The sequence below is a fragment of the Mixophyes fleayi genome, chromosome 4 (genome assembly GCF_038048845.1).
Source record: "Mixophyes fleayi isolate aMixFle1 chromosome 4, aMixFle1.hap1, whole genome shotgun sequence".
In the NCBI taxonomy this organism is placed as follows: Eukaryota; Metazoa; Chordata; class Amphibia; order Anura; family Limnodynastidae; genus Mixophyes; species Mixophyes fleayi.
In genome coordinates this window covers 106,133,109-106,154,914 of record NC_134405.1, presented here as the reverse complement: position 1 = coordinate 106,154,914, position 21,806 = coordinate 106,133,109, and the positions used below count along the sequence as shown (strand labels likewise).

General features: G+C 39.8%; 1 protein-coding gene across 1 annotated transcript in view; it reads left to right on the top strand.

Moving 5' to 3' along the window:
* The window catches only part of GALK2 (galactokinase 2), a 124,375-nt gene that overhangs the window by 4,768 nt on the left and 97,801 nt on the right, over window positions 1-21,806 (top strand). The window contains exons 2-3 of the mRNA XM_075207964.1: window positions 14,083-14,171; window positions 14,416-14,539. Coding sequence (XP_075064065.1) covers window positions 14,083-14,171; window positions 14,416-14,539 — 213 coding nt within the window. The remainder of the gene's footprint in view (window positions 1-14,082; window positions 14,172-14,415; window positions 14,540-21,806) is intronic.

The window sequence follows — 21,806 nt, the reverse complement described above, 5'->3', positions numbered from 1 at the left end:
AATAATATCCAGAGGTTATTTCCTAGACATTATTGGCCCTACCCCCCAACGTTTTTTCCAGACTCGGTTGCCTCAAGATTGCATCAAGAGAAATGCGATGTTATAATCGATCGTTTCTCTTCTTTCCGCCGGCATTATTTGCAAGGTTCCGGAAAGTCAGAGGCAAGGGGTTTTACTCAAACCTATTCTTGGTTCCAAAACAAGACGGTTCGTTTCGGACGGTTCTGAACCTCAAAAATCTAAATCTTCACCTTCGGGTAACCAAATTCCGTATGGAATCAATCCGCTCAGTGATAAACGGTTTGGAACCTCCGGAGTTTCTTGCATCGATAGACATTCAAGACGCATATCTAAATGTCACTATTTGGGAGGGACATCAGTCTCTTCTTCATTTTTCGATAGGGAGCTCTCATTTTCAATTTCGGGCTCTTCCCTTCGGTCTTTCCACCACCCCCAGGGTTTTCACAAAAATTATGTCAGTAATGGCGGCGGGGTTACTTGCTCAGGGAATAAACGTAATCCCATATCTGGACGATTTGCTAATAAAGGCTCCATCGTATCAGCTCCTGTCTCAACATCTTACCTTGTCCCTGACTTTTCAGCAACGACACAGATGGATAATCAATTATCAAAAGTCTCATCTACAGCACTCTCAGAGAATGGTCTTCCTGGGACTTTTGATGGACACATCTCTTCAAAAGATTTTTCCTCCAGAGCAAAAGATTTGCTCTCTTCAGAACTCTGTTCAGCTACTCCTGAACCATCCTTGCCCTTCAATGAAATTGAGCATGCGGATTCTAGGATTGATGGTGTCAGCATTCGAAACTCTTCCCTACGGTCGATTCCATTCTCGGGACTTCCAGTGGAATCTTTTGGGTCAGTGGTCAGGATCACATCTACATCTGGAATCTCAGAGAATTCATCTTTTCAAAAAGATTTGCGATTTTCTGGGTTGGTGGCTTGTTCGGGATCATCTAAGAATAGGCAGATCCTTTGTTCTATTAAACTGGGTCATAGTGACTACAGATGCAAGTCTGCAAGGATGGGGAGCAGTAGTTCTCCATCTCAGACTACAAGGACTTTGGTCCAGCAGGGAGGCTGTTCTTCCAATCAACATTCTGGAATTATGAGCTATGTTACTGGGCCTTCAAGGAGCGCAATCCTTCCTTCAAGGAAAACCGGTCCGTCTACAGTCGGACAATGCCACGGCAGTGACATATGTAAATCGTCAAGGAGGAACAAATAGTGCAGGAGCAATGCATGTGGCGGAACAGATCTTGTCTTGGGCAGAGATCTGGGTTCCAGCGATTTCCGCAGTCTTCATTCCAGGAGTGAAAAACTGGGAAGCGGATTATCTGAGCAGGCATGCAATCCTTCCGGGGGTTTGGTCTCTACATCCACAGGTGTTTCAGCAACTAGTTCAAAGGTGGGGTCTTCCAGATCTGGATTTGATGGCATTGAGATACAATCATCAGGTTCCAAGATTTTACGCAAGAACCAGAGATCCTTTAGCAGTAGCAGTGGATGTAATGTCAATGAATTGGGATTTCAAACTGGGATATCTTTTTCCCCCAATTCCGATGAGTACTGCGAAGAGTAAGAATGGGAGTGCATCCAGTAAATCTAGTAGCACCAAATTGGCCAAGAAGAGTTTGGTTTACAGATATCTTGAAGATGGCAGAAGGTCAGGGTTGGGCTCTTCCCCTGAGATCTGATCTGCTAATTGAAGGTCCATTTCATTATCTGGACTTAACTCGTTTGGCTTGGCTATTGAAGCCAAACTCTGGAGCTCCAGAGGTTTCTCATCTAGCGTAGTGGATACCCTGATGAAAGCTTGTAAACCAGTATCAGCAAAGATTTACTATAGAATATGGAAAATTTACGTGCAATGGTGTGAAAGTAATAGTCATGATCCTGTGTCTTTTACTGTAACTCGGTTTCTGGTGTTTCTCCAGGATGGGTTAGAGAAGGGTCTTAGATTAAGCTCCCTGAAAGTTCAGGTCTCTGCACTGTCTATTTTCTTTCGACGCCGCTTGGCCTCCATGTCAGATATTCGTACTCTTTTTCAGGGGGTTCTGCATGTGCAGCCTCCCCATACTCCTCCATTGGCCCTATGGGATTTAAATTTAGTTCTGAATGTTCTACAATATCCTCCTTTCGAGCCTCTGGAATCGGCTGACATCAGATTTGTGACATGGAAAGTTGTTTTTCTCTTAGCCATCGCTTCAGCTAGAAGAGTATCTGAATTAGAAGCCTTATCTTGTAGAGTTCCTTACTACATTTTCCATGAGGACAGAGTGGTCCTCGGGACAATTCAGTCTTTTTTGCCAAAGGTGGTTTCACGTTTCCATATGAATTAAAGAAATAGTGGTTCCAGCTTTTAAGGAAGAAGAGTCCTCTCCTGGGTCCTCTTTTCCGTCTTTGTCAATAAGTCTGGATGCGGTCAGAGCTTTAAAAGTATACGTGGAAAGGACTTCTGTTTGTCTAAGAACTGATTCTCTTTTCGTGCTTTACGACTCCTCAAGGAGAGGATGGCCAGCTTCCAAACAGAAAATTGCTCGCTGGATTAAGTCTGTCATTAGGCATGAGTGTGAACCGGCCTGTGCCTAGAGTTGTCACGACACACTCTACCCGTGCGGTGGGGGCATCTTGGGCTGCTCGTCAGGGGACTTCTGCGGATCAACTGTGTAGGGCAGCTACCTGGTCTTCTGTCCATACTTTTACTCGGTTTTACAAATTCAACATTTTTGCGTCTTCGGACGCCGATTTTGGCAAAAATGTATTACAAGCAGGTAGACCAATTAATTCCACCCTTAGAGGGGCTACTTTAGAAGGTCCCCAAGGTAGCAGTGTCCCCCAGAATGGATGATGGAGAAAAGAGGATTTTTGTACTTACGTTAAATCTCTTTCTCCGAGTCCATCTGGAGGACACTGCGTTCCCTCCCTTTTGCTGTTATTTTGGTTAGTTAGACTTGCCCAATTTTTTCTTCAGACTTTAGTATTAACTGAGGTGGATGGGGTCGCAGAGGGGAGAAGTCAGCAGCAAGTTTAGTTCTTAACTGTTTAAGTGCAAACTCCAACGCCCTCAGACAACCCTCTTTTTCAGTTGCTATTCCCGCAAAACCTGCAATAGGGTGAAAATTAGCTGGGTATGGATAATTCTAATAGAAACTACGTTTACAAAAACCAAGAATAAAACAGGCCCAATTAAAGTTGGCCCATCCCAGCCAGTAATGCTGACCAGGCAGCTAACGATCTGGATGTACAACCAAACTGGCTGAAAAGCTTTAAGCGTGTGTGGCATGTCTGTCATGAAAGTTACTTATAAAATGCTTTTATAGTTAATTTTTTGTACAATTATCTATTAGTGCCAGGATAACGGCAACATTTTTCAATAAAGTTGACCTTATATTATAATTTCTATCCATAATATTTATTTTTTTCACCACAATAGCAAAGTATGTTACCAATTTTTTTTTTTATATTTATTAGTAGAATTGCCAATGACTTATTTATTTTGTCAGAATGAAATGATTTGATGCCTGCAGCAGCCATGATTTCATATTCTTATTTGAATACAATCATTTGCTTCATGTGCAAGGATACATTGAGTTTAAATAAATAGCTCCATCTAGTGGGAGATTATAACCATACTTTTACTAGACCACTTTCATTCCTTTATTAGCAGGCTTTCAAATAAAGGGCAGTGCTGTGTTAGCCTTAAGATTGATGTGAGGATAAAGCACTTTGGAACTGAAAAGTAAATGCAAACCCATTTTAAGCTGTAAAGGCACTAACATGTCCATCTATTATTTGGTGGTAAGGCTTAACTCGTGTGAACATGACTATTTTTGCTGTTTTCGCTTCACTAAATTTATAAAGGGGTTAATGTCAACAAAAGGACTAATTTTGTTGGCGCCAACTCCATTTTCTGTCAGCATCCCCATAAAATCTTGTATCATTGTCTAATAATATCCTAATAATCTGCATTAGCTACTTTCTATGGAGCCAGAGGTGGACAAGCCAATGATACTTTTAGCCGAGCTGTGCACTGTAAACCATTACAATTGATGCCAACAGATAACTTTTGCCCTGGTGGTAAGCAAGTGTTATCTCAGGAGAGAAATGTCTCACTGGGACATCTACTTTTTGTCACTGTGTCCAGGCAAGATATATTTCGTAAATATGCAGAGAAACTACATATTTTAGCGCTGTGATAAGCGGCGCTAAAAATATTAGTTACTGCCAGTGTACAATATGCTGTTTTTGATGTAAATGATTGTATCCAGAAGTGTGGATAAATGAATTGGTTCACTTTTAATCAGATAGTTGGATGAAATTTATTGAACCTTTTGTTACATTGGATATTATACAGTTTGCTACCAGTCCAAATGATCAGGATGGTTAGTTTTAGAAAATACTTTTTTGTAAGCAAAATCACAAACATGTCATCATCATCATCTATTTATATAGCACCAGCAGATTCTGTAGCGCTTTACAATTGGGAACAAACAGTAATAAAACAATACTGGGTAATACATACATACAGAGAGGTAAAAGGGCCCTACTTGCAAGCTTGCAATCTATGGGACAATGGTTTGATACACAAGGATACGTGCTACATCATATTGTATATTTGTCCAGCTAGAATGCAAAGGTTACAAAGTGTTTAGTGGGCAGTATGCTCAGTCACAGAACTATGTTGGTCAGATGGTTGTTGTCATGTTTTAGCTGTGTAGAGGATGGTGATAGGGTAACCTAGGGAGATTAAGACGGTGGTAGAGGAATATTATAAGCTTGTCTGAAGAGGTAGGCTTTCAGAAAACGCTTGAAGGTTTGAAGACTAGAGGAAAGTCTTGTGGAGCGAGGGAGTGAATTCCACAAAGTGGGTGCAGCCCTAAAAAAGTCCTGTAGCCAAGAATGGGAGAAAGTGATGAGAGTGGAAGAGAGACGCAGATCTTGTGCAGAATAGAGGTGTCCAGTATTTTTATATTGGATTTGTTAAAAAACAGGCAACCAATGTAGAGACTGACAGAGTGACTCAGCAGATGAAAAATGATTTGCAAGGAAAATCAATCTAGCCGCTGTGTGCAAAATAGATTGTAGAGGCTCAAGTCTGATTTTAGGTAGACCAGTAAAGAGGGAATTACAATAGTCGATGCAGCAGATGATGAGTGCATGAATTAAAGTTTTTGCAGTGTCTTGTGTGAGATGCGTACGTATACTGGAAATGTTTTAGAGGTATGCAGCAAGATGTATATATGTAGTTGATATGGGGAGCAAATGAGAGTTGCCAGTCAAGGATTACACCTAGGCGGCAAGTTTGCGGGGTGGGATTTATGGTCATGTTGTCAACAGAAATAGAAATGTTAAGTAGGAAGCTTCTATTGTTGGGTGGGAATATTATACATATATAGGATCCTTGTGCATATTTTGTGGATTTTTACCTCCTGCATAGGAATTAATGTATCCCGTCTTTGTGGTTTCCATTTAAATTTGGATCTGTCAAGTAACAAAAATACCAGTTATGGTTGAATAGAAGCTACTGCAGAGACATATGGTAGACTGCACTGACGCGCACACATTATTTATCTGGACCTTCATCCTTTTTAACAAGAATCTACATAATCGGACGTCCAATAACCATACTTAGTCTTTCCCCCAGGAACTATCACCCTTAATGACATCCCTGTGGATGCCCAAACATCGCTGGTGTTAGCAGAGACCCAGTAAAATTATGTGCAGTTTTTTCATATTGAGAAAAGCAAGTGTAATGTGCCCTTTAGTCAGCCTGGGCTTTAATTCAAGGTGCTGAGACTGGAGCAGCAATTGTCCTGTAGCACATTGCTTTCAGTATTCTGTTATAGGGAACACCTCTTCAATTTAAACATTCTCTTAGCCTGATGTCTCTGCTGGCTGTTTTGGGCATCCACAAGCTGTCACTTAAGGTAACAGTGGTGATCCCATTTGACAGCTATATTGGGGTTGTTTCAATTATTTTTTTTTTTATTGGCTTTCAACAGTTTTATAAAACAGAGAAATGAGGGGATACAGAAACAACAAAAGGGGAAAGGAGTGCAGTAAAACCCGCACATGATTGAGTAACACAAACATTAAGAGATCAGTAAATTTATAAAATTGTAACAGCTAAAAATGTAATATGTCTTATAGTTATGATAAATAATAACTGGTGTTTCAATGTGCCTCGTTGTGTGGGAGGTTACGGGAAGAGGGCCAGTGCAAGGTTTTGAGGTGCCACTACTCCCTGCGATAACCACTACACAGCCCATCAGACGCTTGACTTATGTAAAATTAAAATAACTCTTACCTCTTCTTCGCTGGATGTCCTGCTCTCTCTAACCTGATCTTGCAGCTTTCACAACCTGCAGCTTCTGGTGTCTTATGCTCAGTTTCTGCTTATCTGGATCCTGGAATGCTGGGGCCCTTTTTAGGGAAAAAAGACAAGTACATACAATTTAGAAAGCCCTAACTATTAAATTAAATAAAATTAACAGTATTCTCACTTAATAAATAGACCTATTTCCCTCCAATCAACCTTGATGTTAATTTACTACCTTACACATTTAACAACCAGCCCCAATGTTAAATTAATAGTAGTCCTATTTAATATATAAATATATCTCCCTTCCCTCAAACATCTCTGGTAATTAATGGCATTTACATTTAATAAATATGCCTATTTCCCACAATCATCCCCAACATTAAATAATTCATATCACATTTAATAAATAGCCCTCCTTCTACGCAAACTCAGCCTCACATATCCTCTTGCCATATAAGTTTGTGTGGGTCTTTAAGATGTTGATTACATTTTACTATGAGGCCTCTGTAGGAGGATCTTTGTGTGTAGAAAGATACTGGAGGGGAGGATTGATACATATCAGACTGAGCATGACGTATGGTGTAAAAATGCCTGAGCTGCAAATACTGGTAAAAACAGGAGAAGGGATATGGAACTGTGTTTGGATATTTTTGAATGTTGGGAAAAGTTGTGTGGGGGCCAGGTTGTTAAGAAATCTGATAACTTGTGGAATCCAGACTGAGAAGGTTTTGAAATTGGTCAGGATGAAAGTTGATTTCTATAATTTCAGATTTGTTAGCATTGGTCTTGCAATTCGAGAGCCTCATAAATAAGGACAGGTCTCGGAGGAGGTTAGAGAGAGATATGAGGGTTGGTGAGTGACATTTATATGTCATCTGTGTATACTGAAACTTGTATACCCGAGATATTTAAATTTTGTCGCAGTCTAATGGTTCTATCATTAAGACACATATTAGGGAAGAGAATGGGCAGCCTTGGCTGGTGCCATTATTTAGCTTGAGAGGAGGAAATTTAAAACCGTTGGCAAGTAGTGACACATATGGTTCTTCATGCATCATGTGTAAAAGATGGATGCATGCTTGGAAAATCTGTAAAATATGTTCTGGTCCTGTGAAGTACTTTTTGCTGCAGTCGGCAGGGGGCAGCTATCCAACTCCATGGAATGCAGATCCAGTGGGATAATGATGGACCTGTAATATTTTAGCCTTATTTTATGTGGCTTTTACATTGTCATGCTATTTTAAACATCTAAGAAAATCAATTCATGTTCGGATATTAGTCCTGCTATAAAAATAATAAATGCAGAGTCTAATCCTGCATGTATCTCTCATACTTCTTTGTTAAACTTTGTCATCTTTCATGTGGAAATAACCCCACAAATTAATACACTTATTTTAAAACACTGTGTAAGAATCTATTAATAGATATTAAAATGCAGATGTGTTATATAAAAATAGCAAATGTGCATTTTATTAAGTGTGTAAAGAGAATAGCACCAGACCACTGTGTATTACTGTAGCGTGAAAATGGAGAATATATATTGCACTGAGGGATGAATGGCACCTTCTTCTTTTTTTTTAAGTGAGTATCTTTATTGATTGATTTTTAGATAAAGTCACAAACAACAGAACATAGGAGAGGTAAGGAAATGAGCAGCATGACCCAGTGTGGGAAACTACAATATAACATTGAACTCTCCCTGCCTAGGAAACATTAGACATTTTGTGAGATAAATAATTGAAGTTCTTCACTATAGAAGTAATCTAGGACTCTTGCTGCATCAGAAGGAAAGATGAAAACTTTTGTTTTGTTTATTTACAACTAAGCGCTTCACACTAGTTTCACAGTTTTCCCTAGAGTAAAAAGAAATGATCACATCTGTTCTACAATGCCAAATCTTGCCAACAGGATGCTGCAGTTTTTATCTGTGATAAAGTGGTAGTGTGCAGTATACAATGAGTAAAGTAAGTTGTCTAAACCTAGAAGTGCATTGCTCTGATTATTTACATGAGGTTAAAAAATGGTGACTTGCATGTTGGTGTATGTCTGCACACAGTGGCAGTCAGTTTCTTGTCTGGCCAGTATTCGTGAGAATGCAGCCCACTGATTCATTAGCAGCTAATAACATCACTATGGCACTTTGTGCTTTGTGACACAATTTCCATGAATATAGGTACACAGAATGGCTGTGTACACCGCCTCTAGCTGACATGTACTCTTAAGAGGGTTTATTTAAGTCTATCCAATTGGGAGACCCACTTGGGACTCTTACTCACTGACGTTTAACCTGGTGTTGAAGTGGAAATTTAGAAGTGAAAAATGTAATGGGAATGGAAGTGAATGGAACTTGATAGGTTTACAATGAAGGCAGTAGGAGAAGTAGCGGTATGGCATACCAGCGTATACACCCAACTTTTTCACCACTGGTTTAACCACAGCCTCTAACTTGAATTTTCAGTGCAAGTGCAAAGCATGCAAGCATATGTGAAAATAAAACACATTCTGTTCTATGTGTCCATCCCCTTTACACTCTTACTTGCGTCTGTATTCTTTTGAGTTCCAGCAGATTGTTTTGGATGTTGCTTGATCTGTTTCAGTGCATTCAAAGCATGTCATTGTCCAGTTCAGCTCTATGGGAGTACTTAAACCACTAGGGTTTAACAAGAGCCCTCAATATATCCTGCCTTCTCATGTAGCAAATAGGGGAAGCTGAAGGATCCTTCTCATCACAGCGATACTGCAGAAGTGAGTAATACAACCGCCCTGCCCTTTATATAGAACTTTGTTGAAGAGAACTGGCTAGTCCTCCAGCACTGTGAGCTGCTTTTTATATGGATGAGTATTAAATTCTTCTTCTTATTACATGGTATAAACATATTCTGCAGAGTTTTATTCAGGTACATTAGTCTCTGCCCAAGTGGAGATTACAAACTCATTTCTCTAGCGTAGTTACACAATCTTACAAAGGGCAACTTAGAAAACAGCCCACCAACATGTCTTTGGGCTGTGGAAGAAGCACCCTGAGGAAATCCCCAGAAACGTAAGGATAACATAGAAATTCCACACAGATAGCACCTTGGGCAGAATCTAGCCCAGCGCTTCAGTGTTATGAGGCCACAGTGCTAACCACAGTACCATGGTGTGTTGTATTAAATCATAAATAAATCATTACAAAGACTGTGGTGAGGTCTTTACATTTTATATTTGGCAGCGGAAATGTTGGAGCTCTCATTATATGCAAATCTGAATAAGTTGGCAATGGTTGCAGCTTAATGGTATGATTGTTGGAATGTTAATGCCTATGTTTTTGTTTTTCAGAAGACTGTGTGTCTACTAATAGTAAAACATTACCCATGGTTCATTTACAAATGGTAACAATTAGCAAGTTGGTACAAGTGTTTTCTTTCCTTTACGTTTTATCTAGGACACAATTTGTCTGCCTTTTGGTTTTCTTCTATCGTAATTTGATTCACACAATGCAGAAGCTGGTAAATCTTGTCTGGCATGTAAACCACACAGCCATGTTGAATGACGTAAATGGTTGCTGCTTCTAAAATTGTTCTGAAGCAATTCTGCTCAATAACAATATAATGATATCTTTTGTTCCCAACCACAGCATTTTAATTACTATTGTGCAGTTTGCTCACAGCAGTTGGCAGTCTGATGTAGCAGTTAAACTGGGGAAACCGATATTTCAGATTGGCTGCTATTCCCAGTAACTCAAAAGTATATACTCGCCAGTCCGTCTATGCCTTGTAACATGCACTGATATGAAATCTAAAACATGATTTTAGAGAACCAGACAAATGCAGATTGCTTTAGAGATAAATATATTTTTAGCTGTATAAACTGTGTTTGATACATATCAACAAAACAAGTATTGGATTCCTTAAGGGACCTCTAAGACCCAGAAATTGAAATGTTCAGTGTTAACCTGACTTCCCATTGCAGCTCTGTTAAAAACTAATATATTACTTTCCCTCTCCATTATGAAGAGCTTAAGTACATCCACACTGTCCTAATGAAAAATTATACAGTTAAAACTTGAGAATGCAATACTTTTAGCTATTGTGGCATCACTGACCCTACCCCTGTTTATGAATCAATCCACACAGTGAATTTTGCAAAGCAAGAATACTAAGTTGTCAGTCCCTCTGTGTCTTTTCTGTTAACAAGGCAAACTGCTGCAGAGGAGTGACAGAGTGCATATGGCCTTATTTATATATTGCTGTCAATTAGTGACTTTTAACTGTTTTAACACCTGGGGGTAAATGTATCAAGCTTAGAGTTTTCCGGCGGGTTTGAAAAGTGGAGATGTTGTCTATAGCAACCATTTAGATTCTGACTATCATTTAGTAGAATGTACTAAATACATAACTAGAGTCTGATTGGTTTTTCAAACCCGACGGAAAACTCTCAGCTTGATACATTTACCCCCAAAGGTTATTTACACTGCTTCGTCCATACCCATTTCCATGGTTTTGCTTTGCAACTGGTTTTACTTAGCAACTTTTTAATTTCTCCTTTATTTGTGTAAAAGATAGTAAACTCTGATCGTCTAGTAATTGAGAGAATGAGGTTATTCCGTTTGATACCCATAGGCTGAGATTTAAATTAGGAATTAATTTAGCCACTGCAGCTAAGGAGATATTTTTGGTCTGGACCAGAGTCATAGAATTGGCCTTTAACATTTTGTCCCACACCAACAGGGAGTCCCTAGTTGTCTTTGGTAATTGGGCATTTACAGGGCGCCAATTTTTTGGAACCCAGATCAAATCTGCCAATGGGAAATGCGGGTTAAGATCTTTCTCCAGGTCTACCCATGGTTTTTGGTGCATCGGGAGGGACCAGTCACGAAGCTGAGAAAGTAAGCAAGCCGCATGGTATCTGTACAAGTCTGGCAACGCCAAACCTCCCTGTTGTTTAGGCAAATACATCCGAGAACTGGCTATTCGTGGGGGTTTGTGTTTCCAGACATATAATATCATAACTGAATGCAGTTTATCCAATAAAGATTTGGGGATACAAACAGGAATAGTACGGAATAAATACATCATTTTTGGGAGCAACATCATCTTGAAGGCTGCGATCCTTCCCAACCAGGAGACCTCGCTGCAGACCCAGGATTTACTTAAAGTTGAAAGTTGGAGGGTTAGAGATGAAAAATTAAGATTAATCGTATTTTCCAGTGAGGAAGTGATTTGAATACCCAAATATTTCAGTGCCGACATCTTCCATGAGTAATGAAAAGATGTTTTAAGGAGTTGCACCTTCTCATGGGGAATATTTATTGGAAGGGCTTCTGATTTAGTGGAGTTTAGCTTATAATATGAAGCTCGGCTATATGTGTCTAAAATATTATGAAGGGTCGGCAGCGAAGTCCCCGGGTCAGTTACAAAAAGCAAAACATCATCGGCAAATAGACATATTTTATGCAAGGTATTTTTAACAGTGGCACCAGGAAACAGATGTGAGGATCTAATGGATATGGCAAGAGGTTCCATTGCCAAGACAAATATCAACGGGGATAAGGGACAACCCTGTCGAGTTCCGTTTGTGATCGTGAATCTATCCGACAGGAATCCGTTACTAAACACTCTAGCCGATGGGTGGGAATATAAGGCCAAAATAGCCCTCAAACTTTTTAATTTCTTATTCTAAAAATTCTACAATGCAAATTTTATATAATTGATGTTTTGGGATATAAGAGGTAGAGGTGAGCATAATTTTCAAAACTGTTCTGAAGTTTTGCCTCACGCCCCATTGATCTGCAAAATTTTACATGTTTTGTCTATGGAATTTAACCTTAAGTATTTTCAGTCCTACCCTAACCAGATCACACAGCAGATGGAGTTGACCAATGTTGTCCTAGTTCTATTCATAGACTATAAGTTCTATGAAGCTCACATTACAAAATAGTGTGGAATGTATCACTATAGTGTCCTTTTCTGTCTCAAAACTTACTGCATTTTCAGGGTTTCTTTAGGTAACATTGTTAAAGCTTTTATATTAGGTCCATTAGCCATGGAAGCAGATAAAATATATATTATCATTGTATTTTCATCTGGGGAACATGTGGTATACCATGTGGTATATAAAGGTAGCTACAGAGATGGGCGCTTAGGAGTTATTTTAAAAATAAGGTCTGTCCCCTGTACCTATTTCCCCACCTGCTGGCAATCAACTGTTTTATTCTAAGGTCTGGATTTACTAAACTGCAGGTTTGAAAAAGTGGAGATGTTTCCTATAGCAACCAGGTAACACAAAAAGAGAAGAGACAGAGGTTATATGTTGGGGCACTCTAGGATAAATGGTTATAAGAAAAATAGGATATTAAAATGAAAATTCTTTGGTATATATTAAAATAAATTCCTCCTAGCAAAGTAAGGCTACGCAAAATATTAAAAGGGCAAAAACAGTGAATTTAAAAGTAGTACTTTTAAATTCACTGTTTTTGTTCTTTTAATATTTCGCGTAGCTTTGCTTTGCTAGAAGGAATTTATTTTAATATATGCCAATAAAATTTTCCTTTTAATATCCTGTTTTTCTTATAACCATTTATCCTAGAGTGCCCCAACATATAACCTCTGTCTCTTCTCTTTTTGTGTTACCAATATGTTTTGGGCTATAGGGTGCACCATTCAGCTATTTTGCTGATTTATTGATTATATTATACCAATAAACAACAATTAAATATAGGCTACTTGGTTACATCTCTTTTGTTCCAATCCTATAGCAACCAATCAGATTCTAGCTGTCATTTATTTAGTACAATCTGCAAAATGACAGATATAATCTGATTGGTTGCTATAGGCAACATCTCCACTTTCTCAAACCCGCTGTTTAGTAAATATACTCCTAAGTGTCTGGAATTGGGCACTTACCTTGGTGGTCAAGATCGGTTTTCTTTGTTTCTTGACTCCCTCACTGCCCATGTCTTGGGGCCAACACCTCTCTCCTTGGTAGAAGGAGGGGGGGGAGAGGGTGGATGCGCTCGTTAGCGCGGGCTTGCTGGTACTCCATTTTTGTCTATGTATTTCTAATTTGGCACTTTCACAAACTAGATGTTTGCCATGTCTTTTTCACTTTGTGTCGAGCATCAAATTAAATCGGTGGTTGTTTATCAGACCAGGAGATCCTGTATTCTGGAAAATAATCCTCTCATCATATTACAGTTTACCTGACATGTAGGAAACACTGGTAGATTATGTGAGCACTGGGCTATACATTTCTTATAATCTTAGGTCAGCTCGGCAGCTTGGGAAACATTTGTGAAAACAGACGCTAAAATGCTGTAACCCATAGCAACCACAACTCCGTAATTAGATGTGTTTAGAAAATGAAAGCAAACATCTGATTTTGTGTTGTAGGTGTTACCCGTGCTAATAACTAGCAGCATTATGGGAATACATAGGTGGAACACACACATTGAGGGACAGGACTTTGTCAATATGTTTATATTGTCATTTAGTGTTAAAGAGATTTTTCAAATTGCTATTATTTTTTATTTATAAAGCGCATACATATTGCGCAGAGCTGTACAGAGGGGAACATGATACAAATTAATAGCATGCAATGTAATAATGCAAATCTTATCAATTATTTTACAATTCTTAACAGTATAGAGAATAAAACAAACATTTGATTACGTGGCTGCATGGATTTAGAACTAAATATAGCTATATTTTTCTGAATTTGATATACTAAACATTAAATGTCTATTTTCCTAACTTTTGCAGGTTGATAAAGCTGAAGGAAACTTTTGTCTCTAAATTTGGCTCTGAGCCATCATTTTATGCACGGGCACCAGGACGGGTAAACTTAATAGGTAAAACATAATATTAAGTATAAATGTTCAGAGTGTATGCGGTACACCTGCAATGTATCATTTCTTTTTCTTTTCTTACTATTTCAATAAAAACCATTACATTATAAAACCCACTCTGAGCATGGGGTAAATCAAGGCTACTGGGGTTAAGCAAAGTTTCATTACATTTCATTTGACATAACATATTAGAAACTTTTTTATTATATGCGTGCTGTTTACCCTCATGTTTTTTTCTATGTTACAGGGGAGCATATTGACTACTGCGGCTATGCTGTTCTTCCAATGGCTATTGAGCAAGATATTTTAGCAGCTGTTCAATCTGTTCACTCTCATGTAGTCCACTTGTCCAATACAAATCCATCTTATTTGTAAGTGCATTTGAAACTTCATATTCTGACACATTTAATGATATTTGTATTGTTTATGAAATATATTTTAGTATATTATACTTCTACATAATATCCACTGGTTATTTTCTATAGTTTGGGTTTGTGATAGTTGTTTAGTCACCATTTCTGCTAGTTTCAGTGACAAATACAATTTGATCTTCACAATCAGCAAGATTCCATTACCTGCAGTCAGTAGCCGGGCCACACCTCTCTGAAGGCAGCTATTACAGTTCAGTAAGGCTAGGTTCACACTGGAGCTTTTTCGTCTAATAATCATGTCAATCAGTCTTCATACAACCATTCGGTCTGTTGTCGTGTTAGTGTGTAGAATCACAAGATGGTCGAAAGTCGTCTGAAAGTGCAGATTCTTGGCTCATTAGGTTGGTCGTATTGCTTAATAATCTCGTTCCAATCACTCTCCGATTATATAGTGTATATGAATTCATGACCGATTCTGCGACCATCAGCCGATAGTTCCTATAACTATGACTCCTTACAGTAACCATAATATTAAAATAAATTGTTGCTGTGCAGTTGCAAATGAATGTACACTGTACACAAAGATGTGTTTCCTTTTAAGAGTTTTTGGGAGGTACTTACCGAAGATGTTCTGCCCTTTATTTAAATTTCTTCGAAATATCGCTGTAGAAACGTCCTATGTCGTTTCAGTATGTACAAATCAAAATCTTTTAACATGACAATATGGCTGTGAAAAGTCGCTGCCCGGACGGTCAGTCTTTTGTTAATCGTTTAAAACAAGTCTAGTGTGTATGCGTTAATGGCCCGAGCGATCGGAACTTCGGTCGTAAGTACAAATTGTTGTAGGTAACGCGTTGGTCAGAAAATTCTCCATTGTGTACCTAGCCTAAGAAGACTAAATTGTTTAAGTCTGGTTCGATAGATCTGAAAAGAAGCATTCTATTGAATCAAGGTGGACTGTGGCTGCTCTCAAACAAGCTTTGCAGTAGTGGTGGGGGTCCCAGGGGAAAGACCCTAACCTTTATTACCCTTTGTTTTTAGATAAGGTTGGCGGGCATGAGGATGAGAGTGGATTATTTAAAATTGTATAAACTCTCTAAGCAGGAATATATGAGTAGTTTTTGGTATCCTAGCTTATTGAATCACAAAAAGTTAATTAATGGTGCTAAAAGAGATCTGCACATAAGAGTTCTCACAGACAATATTTCATTTTTATAATAGATATTAATTAAACACTTGTCATTCTGGAGCACCATAGACATTTCCAGTGATGAGCTTCATCTGCAGACTTTCTGTATCTTTAAAGGTTAATGATCATTTGGAAAAGTGCAAATGTTGTTGTTCCTATTTTTGCACAATTGTGCCGGTTTATACAGGGATGGCACTGATTAGTGCTTCAGGATGGAGAGTTGCAAAAGTTATTCTTCTTTTGATTGGAGGAGCTAAGTGAATTAGAGTGTCCCATGCTAGATGCAGGCTAAGTGCTGGACTGTGCCTCCTATTGCACCAATGTGCAAAAAGGAGATTTCGTGTTGTGGGATGAGATATTTAAATAAGAATTTTTTTTTTTGTAGAGATGGTTGTAATTATGCTACTGCCCATACTTTCAATGTGATGCTTGTACACCATCTAGACACATTATATGTCCCAAATTATGTTTATAGGTGCAGTATAAAATAATGTTCAAATATAAAATTAAATGAATATAGTTCTGATAAAACCTTACTCTCAAGACTCATTTAATACATGAATGTATTGTAGATGAAAAATGTAAAAGTTGAAATTAATAAAGAAGGTGGTCGTACAGTAATAGTATGCAGGACTTATACATATTCTTCCCTCATATAGAAAGCAGTTTTACTCTTCCATTTCTGGTATGTGCATTCCCATCTGGTCCCACAAATATTCTTTAAATAGTTAGGCAAAACTAAATGCACTGTGCTTATGCATTTTTATACTTCTATACATAACTCTTATAGATGCAGGCATATTGCCTACTCTCCTAGAATGTCCGGGAGACTTAAGAATTTCAGGTAGTTCTCCCGGGCCCCTAGGAGACATATCATGTGATTTTGGCCCCTCCGCAAATCACCGTATACAATGCTCCCCCCTCCCTTGCACTTGAAAGTTGACAAGTATGGTTGCAGGGGGGTGTAAATGGGGAAGTCTGCAGATGAAGCTTAGCACTGGATGTGACTGTAGTGGATTAAAATGTGGCTATAATGAAACTAGTTTAAAATAATATTTATAGGTGGGTATTTAACATCAAGTGAGAATTGTCACCCAGACATTACTGATTTAATTTGATTAGGTTAAGTAATCCCTAATTTACTTTTATAATTTGTATTCTTTTGTCACGTATGTAAAATAAATGGGTTGTTAAATCGTGATTGATGCTACATAATCTATTTGATGTAAAGCTCCTGTTGGTTTTAGATTGAAGATTAAACTGCTGCAGCTTCCACCTGTAAAGGGAAAAGTGCAAAATGTAGCTTTCTCCCCTAAAATGGCACAAATACATTTAACATTTAGGAGTATATTTACTAAACTGCGGGTTTGGAAAAGTGGAGATGTTGCCTATAGCAACCAATCAGATTCTAGTTATCATTCATTTAATACATTCTACAAAATGACAACTAGAATCTGATTGGTTGCCATAGGCAACATCTCCACTTTTTCAAACCCCCAGTTTAGTAAATTTACCCCTTAGTGTTTCAGTACTCCCAATAGGAATACTTAAAAGTAAAATGTAGATTTTGAGTCCTTCCAGCCTTAAATCACGTGAATGGATTTTACATGTTCTAATCAAAGTATAAGTTCAAATAGAGTATCTAACACACTGAACTTTAATGTTCTAAATCTGTCAAGTTTAATTATCATAAAACACAAAAAAAATCTACATCATATCACACACCTATTTTATCATGCAATGAATGTGTTTTAGAAATGCTTGCTTGCTTATTTTTGTTTGAACAGGAGTTCGTTGTAAAATTAGGGTGGTGACAGATTTGATGATCCATCAAGTACCTGATAAAGTAAGACAGTCCCTACTATTGTAGCACAGGCAATGCAAAAAAAAAAAAATCTTTTTGGAACACCAAAGTTTATGAATTTTTTTCATGTTTTAAATATGCAAATGTGGTTTTATGCTTGACCAGCAAAAAAAAAACAAAAAACAGTTTTGGAAGACAGACCATTAAGCCAGCACAGAGTGCAAACAGTACAAATGTGCCCAGTACTTTTATTTCTCATACGTCCAATTGGGGGACACTGCTATACGTAGGGGTATAGTTGGTGGTACCAGGAGTCCAGGCACTTAAACAGTTAAATCTGTGAGTGTCACTCCACCCCTGCTATACCACTCCCATAGGAAGGATATTCAGTTTTAGTTTTTGTGCCTTAGAAGTAGACATGATTTCCAGGGCTCCTGCCCTGGATTTAATGTTTTTCTAAAAAAATAAATCAATATTTATTTGATATTTATTTTTCATTTTTTATACGGGGGAAATGCTGGGCTCAGGGACGCCTCCCAGGGGGTGGATAGCCTGCAGCCTTCCTTCACCCCGGGTCCCTGAGCTGGGGTGAGTAGCTGTGACAGCTATCTGACCCCCAGCATTACTGGCTATTAATTTTTTTAATTTGCCGGCAAGAGACAGCTGTCAGCAAGGGAGGTCCTGGAAGAGAGCTGACAGCCGCGACCACAGCACCTGTCTGTGTGCTGCGGTCGCGTTCCCCTCCCCCCTAGGCAACGAGCATTGCCGGCATGTAGGAGGACCTGGGCTGCCAAAGCAGAACTCCGTTGAATCACACAAGGGGGGCACAGAGCGATGCGTGGAGGCTGAAGCAGCCATTTGCTGAGAAGAGGGGAGTTCCTCTACTACTTCCTGGCGCCAGCATAGTGTTTTCAGTGCCATATCCCACACTGTGGAGGACGGAGCCCTGCTGTGCCCCTCATACAGGACAGGTTTTTAAACCTTGTTATGCCACTCTTTACACAATTTATTGTCTTTAAGAGTGTGTGTGTTTGTGTGTGAGGCTCTCATGGTTGTGACTTGTCACTGTTTAACATTACAATTATATCTATTTAGAAGATTTATATATTGTACTGTTTGCTGTTGCTGTTATTTGCAGGAGTCACCAGATATATGTTTAAATACATCCTGGACCCTTGTTAATATATATATTGTATATGTAATTCCTGCATTTTTTTTTTAAAAAAGAAAATTTTTCTATTATATACTCTGTGAAGGAGTGTATATATATATATATATAGATATACTTTACCGTGCTCACATTGGGTGTTAGAAATTTTCACCATGACTGGAAAGGGGTCCTCTAAGAAGGGAACTATTGCAGGGTCTGTTATACATTACAATTGTGCCAAGTGTAGCGGAAAATTGTCTTGTGGACAGTCTAGTCCAGAGGCCATGTGTACAGCTTGTGAGGTGGAGATCTGGCATCTCCGCCAGACCCAGTCTGCGTCCAGGTCCGTGGATGAACCTGCTTGGCTGCGTCCTTTGACTTCGACGTTGGCAGAGCTCACAAGGGTAATATCTCTCTGTGAGGTAGGTCAACATTCTACTTCTGTTTCTGCACTACACCAGTCAGATACACAGGCGGAAAAGTCCACTTCAGGGGTGTCCCAGGTAGAATCATCTTTAGCACAATCCCTTGCGATTTCGGCCCAGAGTTTAGTTGCGGCTACTTCCTCACTGGAACGCTTACTAAATGCGGCTAAGAGACTGACTCATATGCGTTAGGCCTCTCAGGAAGCTAGGGATTTAATGTCCACTTCAGATGTTTCATCAGAGGATGAAGGTGAGGTTCACCGAGATTCTTGGGAGGAAGAATTTGCCAGTTTGGAAGATTCATCCACAGTGCAGGGTATAGAGGAACTGGGCGTGCGGCAGACTTTAGGCTTCACCAACCCAGAGGTATCCTGGGAAGCTGTTTTTTCTCTGTTTATAAGACAAATGAAACAACTTATCTCCTTTCCTCCATCACCTCAATTAATGGAGATCATTTCAGATGCCTGGAAAAAGCCTGATCTGCGTTTTACCAGGCCAGCGAAATTTAAAACTCTCTACCCTCTTCCAGCTGAGGACTGTGATAAATTAGACCAGATCATTTCGGAAGTTACGGGGGGTAAGAGCTCTTTTTTGCCTGTCTCTCAGACCAGGCCTAGACAGCCTAGGTTTCGGTCCTTTCGGCCCTTCCAGAGATTCAGAGGATCCCCTGCAAGGGGTCAGTCAAATGCCCCCACTAGAGGCGGGTTCCATAGGGGCCGGGGTCCCTCACATATGGGACATCTTAAGTCGACAGAGTCAGCCTCAGTGTGACGAGACCTCCATACACAGAGCTGTAGTGGGAGCACGTCTTCTGCTTTTTCGGGACAGGTGGCTGGTATCATCTTTAGACCCATGGATTAGGGGCATTGTCACGAGGGGGTACGTCATAGACTTACTTCAGTTTCCTCGTTGCCGGTTTTTCACCACAGGGCTTCCAGCCTGCGATATTTTGCGCAAGGCCCTGCAGATGGCAATCCAGAACTTGCTGAACACGGGGGTTATCATTTCAGTTCCTCCACCTGAGAGAGGTTTGGGGTTTTACTCAAACCTTTTCCTAGTCCCAAAGCTGGATGACTCTTTCAGACCTATATTAAATTTAAAGACCTTAAACTTACAGGTCAGAGTCAGGGGATTCAAGATGGAATTTCTCAGGTCAATGATTGCGGCTATGGAACAGGGAGAGTTCTTGGTTCCATTGATATAAGGGGCGCTTCTCTGCACATTCCCATTTGGCAGGGCCATCAATGCTTACTACGCTTTGCAGTAAAGGAAAATCATGTCCAATTCAGGGCGTTACATAGGTGATGGCAGTAATGGCAGACCTTCTCCGCTCCCAGGGTGTCACGATAACTCCTTACTTGGATGACCTTCTGTTGAAGGCTCCTTTGGCTCAGATCCTGTTACAACACATTCAGTTGACCAGATCCTTCCTAGAAGAGCATGGCTGGATAATCAACTTGCCAAAGTCATCTTTAGTCCCATCGCAGAAGATGCGGTTTCTATGGTTAGATTTCGACACCAGGGGGTAAATGTATCAAGCTGAGAGTTTTTCGGCGAGTTTGAAAAGTGGAGATGTTGCCTATAGCAACCAATCAGATTCTAGCTATCATTGTGTAGAATGGAATAAATAAAGGCTAGCTAGAATCTGATTGGTTTTTCAAACCCGCCGGAAAACTCTCAGCTTGATACATTTACCCCCAGGTGTCGGAGAGTGTTCCTTCTGGAAGTTAAGATTCTGTCACTCCAGTCCAAGTTCAGAGACCTCTTAGGTAAGCGTCAGGTGTTCCTGTTGCGATGCATTAGGCTGTTGGGGACAATGGTGTCAGTCTTCGAAGCAGTGCCTTATGCTCCGTTCCATTCGTGGGTTCTGCAGTGGGAAATCCTGCGCAAGTGGTCAGGCTCTCACTTACATCAGGACAGGCAGATGATCATTATATCATTTCAGGTCCGCCTCTCCATTTCTTGGTGGCTGCTCAGGTCACATCTCTCCTGGGGACGATCTCTTCAGACCTGGAAATGGATGGTTATCACCACATACGCAAGTCTGTAACCCTCAGATTCCAGGGTCAATGGGACCCGCTGGAGTTAGCTCTTCCCATAAACGTGTTGGAGCTATGAGCTATATACAGGGTGCTGGTAAAAGCTCAGGTGTTTCTACACGGAAAGCCGATCAGTCGGACAGTGCAATGACATCATCATCATCATCTATTTATATAGCGCTAATTCCGCAGCGCTGTACAGAGAACTCATTCACATCAGTCCCTGCCCTATTGGAGCTTACAGTCTAATCCCTAATATAGACACACACGACAGAGACAAACAGAGAAGGAGAGTCTAGGGTCAATTTTGATAGCAGCCAATTAACCTAGCAGTATGTTTTTGGAGTGTGGGAGGAAACCGGAGCACCCGGAGGAAACCCACGCAAACACGGGGAGAACACACAAACTCCACACAGATAAGGCCATGGTCGGGAATTGAACTCATGACCCCAGTGCTGTGAGGCAGAAGTGCTAACCACTACGCCACTGTGCTGCCCATATGACAGTAGCATTCTCAATCATCAGGGAGGTACGCGCAGTGTCAGGGCCATGAGCGAAGCGACCAGGATAATGCTGTAGACAGAGAAACACATTCCAATTATATCGGTAATATTCATTCCAGGTGTAGACAACTGGGAGACCGATTATCTCAGCCGAAAC